Source organism: Acanthaster planci, linkage group LG10 (genome assembly GCF_054643075.1).
Source record: "Acanthaster planci isolate LZ-2023a linkage group LG10, COTS_SCS, whole genome shotgun sequence".
Classification (NCBI taxonomy): domain Eukaryota; kingdom Metazoa; phylum Echinodermata; class Asteroidea; order Valvatida; family Acanthasteridae; genus Acanthaster; species Acanthaster planci.
The window spans coordinates 6,622,812-6,633,712 of NC_141786.1; the positions used below are offsets into that span (position 1 = coordinate 6,622,812).

At 41.2% G+C, this 10,901-nt stretch overlaps 1 protein-coding gene across 1 annotated transcript; it reads left to right on the forward strand.

Annotated features, from left to right (window-relative positions):
* The first annotated feature begins 1,569 nt into the window (after positions 1-1,569).
* LOC147797714 (uncharacterized) lies at positions 1,570-9,449 on the forward strand. The gene is made up of 7 exons (XM_087142470.1): positions 1,570-2,042; positions 2,745-2,883; positions 4,035-4,453; positions 5,156-5,294; positions 6,450-6,868; positions 7,571-7,709; positions 8,865-9,449. The coding sequence occupies exons 1-7, from the start codon at positions 1,635-1,637 to the stop codon at positions 9,293-9,295; spliced, it is 2,094 nt and encodes a 697-aa protein (XP_086998596.1). The 5' UTR covers positions 1,570-1,634; the 3' UTR covers positions 9,296-9,449.
* Positions 9,450-10,901: the final 1,452 nt, after the last annotated feature.

The following is a 10,901-nucleotide window of genomic DNA, read 5'->3' on the forward strand; positions in this document are numbered from 1 at the left end:
TTGTACGACCCCTTGTTGCTATTTTCATGATATAAAAACTGAAGCGCTAATGGTTGCACTACGATGTGGAGACTTCAGGGACCTTACATTTGAATATAAGCCAAGAGATTGTCCCATCTTAAAAGCAGAACATTTAAGTGATTGTCTCTTTTTTCCCTCTAGACAGAAAAAAAAGCACCTGACACGTTTGGCTGAAAGACAAAGACTTCTGTAGACACGCTATACTGTTTATAATAGGCAAGCAATAACTTTGTGTTTTTGTTTTTCTAATCTTCTTTTGTTTTTCTAATTTGTCTTCTACTTTCGCCTGCATAATGGACAGACATTTGATGGTAACGTGGACCAAACCACCCCAGTCAACAGCAGTTTTAACAAGCCCATCCAAGCTCGCTACATCCGTATCAGACCGACCAGCTACAATTCTTGGCCCTCGATGCGGGTTGAACTCTTCGGCTGCAAAGGTAAAGCCCTTTTTAAATATTTTGCAATTGTGGGAAAAACACAGCTTGTTCACATTTGACACGATAGACATTCAACACCCGGGAGCAAAATTCACAGGGTAAGGGTAATAGAAATGTACGCCACAGCTGTGGTCGCGCAAAGGGTTACTTGCTGCTGTAATCAAAGCATGATAGTTACAGTGCGCACGTGTCGCACGCACATGGAAAGGTTAACCCCTGTTATTTGCCTTGACAATTGGCCAAACAAAATATTTGATTAGGAACTCAGCTCTTCGATTGTGAAATACTTCAACACATTTTGTGTGGTTTTATCTCTGTAGAAATGTTGATAAAATCTTTTGACAAAGACTTATGAGAAATAAATAATACTGAAAATAAAAATTGTGTTTTTTCCGATAAAAATCATGACAGAGCATGCGCATGTACATGTACATGTACATATACATGTACCTCCATGGACAGAAATATGGTCTATATCAACTTGAAATGATAGATAATTGAAGAAAAAAACTTAAAAGGGAAAATCATGGGTTGAATAAAAGAGGCCAATTTCATTGAGATCGCCAGCAGAATACGTACATACCTACACCTCAGACTTTGCAGGTTCAGAACGCACTCAGGGAACAGGCACCCAACGAATACTGCTTCTTTAGGAAGAACTGAAAAACATGATTGAATGGGAGAAAGTCACCGGGAAAAGGCAACTTGTTGATTTTTTTTCAGATTGCTTCATACATTTAATTACAAAAATGCTTAGCGAAAAGGAGAAGCAGACCAAGTGAGGAACTTCTTGCATGCCAAACAATGGCCACAAACAATGGTGTGTGGGTGTACCCGTTACCGCACGAGGCATTTTACATTCCAAAGTCCAGTTTTGTGCAGGACTTCGTGGTATCTTATTGAGGTTTCATGGATATTGCATACATGCAATTTGAGAAAAATCATGGATATTTCATTATCAAACGACTATACCCACCTTACTTCATCATGAAGTATTCTCAAACGCAGCGTAAACCAAGAAATAGCCTGAAAAGGAAAGTCAAAGCAGAGCGTTTCTGGGAAATGAACTTGAAGTGCCGTAATTAGTCTACGAATCACCGCTAGTATAAAAAGTGTGGCCTCCTTAGATCCGTTGAACTACATTGTGCACATTAAAACCCCAATTCTCAACTGATGTTGCTTTTGGTTTTGTTTGTTGAACTTCAAGTGGACGGACGCTTATGCGGTGAACGGCTTGGAATGGAGGACGGAAGTATTCCTGACTCCAGTATCACTGCCTCCAGCGTTTTCAACGAGCGAATAAACGCGTCTGGTAACTGCGAGCCTCACAACGGCCGGCTGAACTACCATGGAGTAGATTCGATTGTCGGTGGCTGGTGCCCGGCCAGGAATGACAAGGAATCCCCATGGTTTGAGGTAGATTTGGCCAAGCAACTGCAGGTAGAGGGAGTTATCATTCAGGGCAGCGTGGATCCATCGGGGATTTGGAGGGAGCGAGTGACAGCGTACCAGGTGCAGTACAGTAATGACCGAAGTACCTGGGTGTATGTGACCAATGGAGGACCTGAGACAGGGCCGCAGGTAGAGGATTAAAATGTCTGTTCTCCCAATCCTGCTTAGTATAGCAATTGTCTCGGCACAGTTCAGTTAACAAATCTAGTCATAAACAAAAACGGATTGGTTTTCCACATGAGCCTCGAATGGATTCCATTGACATCCACAAGCAATTTCCAAAGTAACTTTTATTGGAATTGAGACACAGGTATAAATTTTCAACGGTAGTAAGTATGTAGTGTACACAATGCCATTTTTTGGAAGGAATCTGTTTAGGACTGCTTTGAACAAGCACAGACCTACAAATGATGACACTATCTCCAATAAGAACGTACGGTATACAAAAAAGAAACCGATTTTCCCGGTTCAACTGCAGATGGAACATACAATGAATGATTTAGGCCACTTTGTACGACCCCTTGTTGCTATTTTCATGATATAAAAACTGAAGCGCTAATGGTTGCACTACGATGTGGAGACTTCAGGGACCTTACATTTGAATATAAACCAAGAGATTGTCCCATCTTAAAAGCAGAACATTTAAGTGATTGTCTCTGTTTTCCCTCTAGACAGAAAAAAAAGCACCTGACACGTTTGGCTGAAAGACAAAGACTTCTGTAGACACGGTATACTGTTTATAATAGGCAAGCAATAACTTTGTGTTTTTGTTTTTCTAATCTTCTTTTGTTTTTCTAATTTGTCTTCTACTTTCGCCTGCATAATGGACAGACATTTGATGGTAACGTGGACCAAACCACCCCAGTCAACAGCAGTTTTAACAAGCCCATCCAAGCTCGCTACATCCGTATCAGACCGACCAGCTACAATTCTTGGCCCTCGATGCGGGTTGAACTCTTCGGCTGCAAAGGTAAAGCCCTTTTTAAATATTTTGCAATTGTGGGAAAAACACAGCTTGTTCACATTTGACACGATAGACATTCAACACCCGGGAGCAAAATTCACAGGGTAAGGGTAATAGAAATGTACGCCACAGCTGTGGTCGCGCAAAGGGTTACTTGCTGCTGTAATCAAAGCATGATAGTTACAGTGCGCACGTGTCGCACGCACATGGAAAGGTTAACCCCTGTTATTTGCCTTGACAATTGGCCAAACAAAATATTTGATTAGGAACTCAGCTCTTCGATTGTGAAATACTTCAACACATTTTGTGTGGTTTTATCTCTGTAGAAATGTTGATAAAATCTTTTGACAAAGACTTATGAGAAATAAATAATACTGAAAATAAAAATTGTGTTTTTTCCGATAAAAATCATGACAGAGCATGCGCATGTACATGTACATGTACATATACATGTACCTCCATGGACAGAAATATGGTCTATATCAACTTGAAATGAAGAAAAAAACTTAAAAGGGAAAATCATGGGTTGAATAAAAGAGGCCAATTTCATTGAGATCGCCAGCAGAATACGTACATACCTACACCTCAGACTTTGCAGGTTCAGAACGCACTCAGGGAACAGGCACCCAACGAATACTGCTTCTTTAGGAAGAACTGAAAAACATGATTGAATGGGAGAAAGTCACCGGGAAAAGGCAACTTGTTGATTTTTTTTCAGATTGCTTCATACATTTAATTACAAAAATGCTTAGCGAAAAGGAGAAGCAGACCAAGTGAGGAACTTCTTGCATGCCAAACAATGGCCACAAACAATGGTGTGTGGGTGTACCCGTTACCGCACGAGGCATTTTACATTCCAAAGTCCAGTTTTGTGCAGGACTTCGTGGTATCTTATTGAGGTTTCATGGATATTGCATACATGCAATTTGAGAAAAATCATGGATATTTCATTATCAAACGACTATACCCACCTTACTTCATCATGAAGTATTCTCAAACGCAGCGTAAACCAAGAAATAGCCTGAAAAGGAAAGTCAAAGCAGAGCGTTTCTGGGAAATGAACTTGAAGTGCCGTAATTAGTCTACGAATCACCGCTAGTATAAAAAGTGTGGCCTCCTTAGATCCGTTGAACTACATTGTGCACATTAAAACCCCAATTCTCAACTGATGTTGCTTTTGGTTTTGTTTGTTGAACTTCAAGTGGACGGACGCTTATGCGGTGAACGGCTTGGAATGGAGGACGGAAGTATTCCTGACTCCAGTATCACTGCCTCCAGCGTTTTCAACGAGCGAATAAACGCGTCTGGTAACTGCGAGCCTCACAACGGCCGGCTGAACTACCATGGAGTAGATTCGATTGTCGGTGGCTGGTGCCCGGCCAGGAATGACAAGGAATCCCCATGGTTTGAGGTAGATTTGGCCAAGCAACTGCAGGTAGAGGGAGTTATCATTCAGGGCAGCGTGGATCCATCGGGGATTTGGAGGGAGCGAGTGACAGCGTACCAGGTGCAGTACAGTAATGACCGAAGTACCTGGGTGTATGTGACCAATGGAGGACCTGAGACAGGGCCGCAGGTAGAGGATTAAAATGTCTGTTCTCCCAATCCTGCTTAGTATAGCAATTGTCTCGGCACAGTTCAGTTAACAAATCTAGTCATAAACAAAAACGGATTGGTTTTCCACATGAGCCTCGAATGGATTCCATTGACATCCACAAGCAATTTCCAAAGTAACTTTTATTGGAATTGAGACACAGGTATAAATTTTCAACGGTAGTAAGTATGTAGTGTACACAATGCCATTTTTTGGAAGGAATCTGTTTAGGACTGCTTTGAACAAGCACAGACCTACAAATGATGACACTATCTCCAATAAGAACGTACGGTATACAAAAAAGAAACCGATTTTCCCGGTTCAACTGCAGATGGAACATACAATGAATGATTTAGGCCACTTTGTACGACCCCTTGTTGCTATTTTCATGATATAAAAACTGAAGCGCTAATGGTTGCACTACGATGTGGAGACTTCAGGGACCTTACATTTGAATATAAACCAAGAGATTGTCCCATCTTAAAAGCAGAACATTTAAGTGATTGTCTCTGTTTTCCCTCTAGACAGAAAAAAAAGCACCTGACACGTTTGGCTGAAAGACAAAGACTTCTGTAGACACGCTATACTGTTTATAATAGGCAAGCAATAACTTTGTGTTTTTGTTTTTCTAATCTTCTTTTGTTTTTCTAATTTGTCTTCTACTTTCGCCTGCATAATGGACAGACATTTGATGGTAACGTGGACCAAACCACCCCAGTCAACAGCAGTTTTAACAAGCCCATCCAAGCTCGCTACATCCGTATCAGACCGACCAGCTACAATTCTTGGCCCTCGATGCGGGTTGAACTCTTCGGCTGCAAAGGTAAAGCCCTTTTTAAATATTTTGCAATTCTGGGAAAAACACAGCTTGTTCACATTTGACACGATAGACATTCAACACCCGGGAGCAAAATTCACAGGGTAAGGGTAATAGAAATGTACGCCACAGCTGTGGTCGCGCAAAGGGTTACTTGCTGCTGTAATCAAAGCATGATAGTTACAGTGCGCACGTGTCGCACGCACATGGAAAGGTTAACCCCTGTTATTTGCCTTGACAATTGGCCAAACGAAATATTTGATTAGGAAGTCAGCTCTTTGATTGTGAAATACTTCAACACATTTTGTGTGGTTTTATCTCTGTAGAAATGTTGATAAAATCTTTTGACCAAGACTTATGAGAAATAAATAATACTGAAAATAAAAATTGTGTTTTTTCCGATAAAAATCATGACAGAGCATGCGCATGTACATGTACATATACATGTACCTCCATGGACAGAAATATGGTCTATATCAACTTGAAATGATAGATAATTGAAGAAAAAAACTTGAAAGGAAAATCATGGGTTGAATAAAAGAGGCCAATTTCATTGAGCTAGCCAGCAGAATACGTACATACCTACACCCCAGACTTTGCAGGTTCAGAACGCACTCAGGGAACAGGCACCCAACGAATACTGCTTCCTTAGGAAGAACTGAAAAACATGATTGAATGGGAGAAAGTCACCGGGAAAAGGCAACTTGTTGATTTTTTTTCAGATTGCTTCATACATTTAATTACAAAAATGCTTAGCGAAAAGGAGAAGCAGACCAAGTGAGGAACTTCTTGCATGCCAAACAATGGCCACAAACAATGGTGTGTGGGTGTACCCGTTACCGCACGAGGCATTTTACATTCCAAAGTCCAGTTTTGTGCAGGACTTCGTGGTATCTTATTGAGGTTTCATGGATATTGCATACATGCAATTTGAGAAAAATCATGGATATTTCATTATCAAACGACTATACCCACCTTACTTCATCATGAAGTATTCTCAAACGCAGCGTAAACCAAGAAATAGCCTGAAAAGGAAAGTCAAAGCAGAGCGTTTCTGGGAAATGAACTTGAAGTGCCGTAATTAGTCTACGAATCACCGCTAGTATAAAAAGTGTGGCCTCCTTAGATCCGTTGAACTACATTGTGCACATTAAAACCCCAATTCTCAACTGATGTTGCTTTTGGTTTTGTTTGTTGAACTTCAAGTGGACGGACGCTTATGCGGTGAACGGCTTGGAATGGAGGACGGAAGTATTCCTGACTCCAGTATCACTGCCTCCAGCGTTTTCAACGAGCGAATAAACGCGTCTGGTAACTGCGAGCCTCACAACGGCCGGCTGAACTACCATGGAGTAGATTCGATTGTCGGTGGCTGGTGCCCGGCCAGGAATGACAAGGAATCCCCATGGTTTGAGGTAGATTTGGCCAAGCAACTGCAGGTAGAGGGAGTTATCATTCAGGGCAGCGTGGATCCATCGGGGATTTGGAGGGAGCGAGTGACAGCGTACCAGGTGCAGTACAGTAATGACCGAAGTACCTGGGTGTATGTGACCAATGGAGGACCTGAGACAGGGCCGCAGGTAGAGGATTAAAATGTCTGTTCTCCCAATCCTGCTTAGTATAGCAATTGTCTCGGCACAGTTCAGTTAACAAATCTAGTCATAAACAAAAACGGATTGGTTTTCCACATGAGCCTCGAATGGATTCCATTGACATCCACAAGCAATTTCCAAAGTAACTTTTATTGGAATTGAGACACAGGTATAAATTTTCAACGGTAGTAAGTATGTAGTGTACACAATGCCATTTTTTGGAAGGAATCTGTTTAGGACTGCTTTGAACAAGCACAGACCTACAAATGATGACACTATCTCCAATAAGAACGTACGGTATACAAAAAAGAAACCGATTTTCCCGGTTCAACTGCAGATGGAACATACAATGAATGATTTAGGCCACTTTGTACGACCCCTTGTTGCTATTTTCATGATATAAAAACTGAAGCGCTAATGGTTGCACTACGATGTGGAGACTTCAGGGACCTTACATTTGAATATAAACCAAGAGATTGTCCCATCTTAAAAGCAGAACATTTAAGTGATTGTCTCTGTTTTCCCTCTAGACAGAAAAAAAAGCACCTGACACGTTTGGCTGAAAGACAAAGACTTCTGTAGACACGCTATACTGTTTATAATAGGCAAGCAATAACTTTGTGTTTTTGTTTTTCTAATCTTCTTTTGTTTTTCTAATTTGTCTTCTACTTTCGCCTGCATAATGGACAGACATTTGATGGTAACGTGGACCAAACCACCCCAGTCAACAGCAGTTTTAACAAGCCCATCCAAGCTCGCTACATCCGTATCAGACCGACCAGCTACAATTCTTGGCCCTCGATGCGGGTTGAACTCTTCGGCTGCAAAGGTAAAGCCCTTTTTAAATATTTTGCAATTCTGGGAAAAACACAGCTTGTTCACATTTGACACGATAGACATTCAACACCCGGGAGCAAAATTCACAGGGTAAGGGTAATAGAAATGTACGCCACAGCTGTGGTCGCGCAAAGGGTTACTTGCTGCTGTAATCAAAGCATGATAGTTACAGTGCGCACGTGTCGCACGCACATGGAAAGGTTAACCCCTGTTATTTGCCTTGACAATTGGCCAAACGAAATATTTGATTAGGAAGTCAGCTCTTTGATTGTGAAATACTTCAACACATTTTGTGTGGTTTTATCTCTGTAGAAATGTTGATAAAATCTTTTGACCAAGACTTATGAGAAATAAATAATACTGAAAATAAAAATTGTGTTTTTTCCGATAAAAATCATGACAGAGCATGCGCATGTACATGTACATATACATGTACCTCCATGGACAGAAATATGGTCTATATCAACTTGAAATGATAGATAATTGAAGAAAAAAACTTGAAAGGAAAATCATGGGTTGAATAAAAGAGGCCAATTTCATTGAGCTAGCCAGCAGAATACGTACATACCTACACCCCAGACTTTGCAGGTTCAGAACGCACTCAGGGAACAGGCACCCAACGAATACTGCTTCCTTAGGAAGAACTGAAAAACATGATTGAATGGGAGAAAGTCACCGGGAAAAGGCAACTTGTTGATTTTTTTTCAGATTGCTTCATACATTTAATTACAAAAATGCTTAGCGAAAAGGAGAAGCAGACCAAGTGAGGAACTTCTTGCATGCCAAACAATGGCCACAAACAATGGTGTGTGGGTGTACCCGTTACCGCACGAGGCATTTTACATTCCAATGTCCAGTTTTGTGCAGGACTTCGTGGTATCTTATTGAGGTTTCATGGATATTGCATACATGCAATTTGAGAAAAATCATGGATATTTCATTATCAAACGACTATACCCACCTTACTTCATCATGAAGTATTCTCAAACGCAGCGTAAACCAAGAAATAGCCTGAAAAGGAAAGTCAAAGCAGAGCGTTTCTGGGAAATGAACTTGAAGTGCCGTAATTAGTCTACGAATCACCGCTAGTATAAAAAGTGTGGCCTCCTTAGATCCGTTGAACTACATTGTGCACATTAAAACCCCAATTCTCAACTGATGTTGCTTTTGGTTTTGTTTGTTGAACTTCAAGTGGACGGACGCTTATGCGGTGAACGGCTTGGAATGGAGGACGGAAGTATTCCTGACTCCAGTATCACTGCCTCCAGCGTTTTCAACGAGCGAATAAACGCGTCTGGTAACTGCGAGCCTCACAACGGCCGGCTGAACTACCATGGAGTAGATTCGATTGTCGGTGGCTGGTGCCCGGCCAGGAATGACAAGGAATCCCCATGGTTTGAGGTAGATTTGGCCAAGCAACTGCAGGTAGAGGGAGTTATCATTCAGGGCAGCGTGGATCCATCGGGGATTTGGAGGGAGCGAGTGACAGCGTACCAGGTGCAGTACAGTAATGACCGAAGTACCTGGGTGTATGTGACCAATGGAGGACCTGAGACAGGGCCGCAGGTAGAGGATTAAAATGTCTGTTCTCCCAATCCTGCTTAGTATAGCAATTGTCTCGGCACAGTTCAGTTAACAAATCTAGTCATAAACAAAAACGGATTGGTTTTCCACATGAGCCTCGAATGGATTCCATTGACATCCACAAGCAATTTCCAAAGTAACTTTTATTGGAATTGAGACACAGGTATAAATTTTCAACGGTAGTAAGTATGTAGTGTACACAATGCCATTTTTTGGAAGGAATCTGTTTAGGACTGCTTTGAACAAGCACAGACCTACAAATGATGACACTATCTCCAATAAGAACGTACGGTATACAAAAAAGAAACCGATTTTCCCGGTTCAACTGCAGATGGAACATACAATGAATGATTTAGGCCACTTTGTACGACCCCTTGTTGCTATTTTCATGATATAAAAACTGAAGCGCTAATGGTTGCACTACGATGTGGAGACTTCAGGGACCTTACATTTGAATATAAACCAAGAGATTGTCCCATCTTAAAAGCAGAACATTTAAGTGATTGTCTCTGTTTTCCCTCTAGACAGAAAAAAAAAGCACCTGACACGTTTGGCTGAAAGACAAAGACTTCTGTAGACACGCTATACTGTTTATAATAGGCAAGCAATAACTTTGTGTTTTTGTTTTTCTAATCTTCTTTTGTTTTTCTAATTTGTCTTCTACTTTCGCCTGCATAATGGACAGACATTTGATGGTAACGTGGACCAAACCACCCCAGTCAACAGCAGTTTTAACAAGCCCATCCAAGCTCGCTACATCCGTATCAGACCGACCAGCTACAATTCTTGGCCCTCGATGCGGGTTGAACTCTTCGGCTGCAAAGGTAAAGCCCTTTTTAAATATTTTGCAATTGTGGGAAAAACACAGCTTGTTCACATTTGACACGATAGACATTCAACACCCGGGAGCAAAATTCACAGGGTAAGGGTAATAGAAATGTACGCCACAGCTGTGGTCGCGCAAAGGGTTACTTGCTGCTGTAATCAAAGCATGATAGTTACAGTGCGCACGTGTCGCACGCACATGGAAAGGGTAACCCCTGTTATTTGCCTTGACAATTGGCCAAACGAAATATTTGATTAGGAACTCAGTTCTTTGATTGTGAAATACTTCAACACATTTTGTGTGGTTTTATCTCTGTAGAAATGTTGATAAAATCTTTTGACCAAGACTTATGAGAAATAAATAATACTGAAAATAAAAATTGTGTTTTTTCCGATAAAAATCATGACAGAGCATGCGCATGTACATGTACATATACATGTACCTCCATGGACAGAAATATGGTCTATATCAACTTGAAATGATAGATAATTGAAGAAAAAAACTTGAAAGGAAAATCATGGGTTGAATAAAAGAGGCCAATTTCATTGAGCTAGCCAGCAGAATACGTACATACCTACACCCCAGACTTTGCAGGTTCAGAACGCACTCAGGGAACAGGCACCCAACGAATACTGCTTCCTTAGGAAGAACTGAAAAACATGATTGAATGGGAGAAAGTCACCGGGAAAAGGCAACTTGTTGATTTTTTTTCAGATTGCTTCATACATTTAATTACAAAAATGCTTAGCGAAAAGGAGAAGCAGACCAAGTGAG

Coding starts and splice junctions, on each gene's coding strand:
- LOC147797714 (XM_087142470.1), top strand. CDS start 1,635: ATGTTGCTTTTGGTTTTGTTTGTTGAACTTCAAGTGGACGGACGCTTA. Junction 2,884..4,034: donor TGAACTCTTCGGCTGCAAAG/GTAAAGCCCTTT, acceptor ATTAAAACCCCA/ATTCTCAACTGATGTTGCTT. Junction 4,454..5,155: donor GACCTGAGACAGGGCCGCAG/GTAGAGGATTAA, acceptor CATAATGGACAG/ACATTTGATGGTAACGTGGA.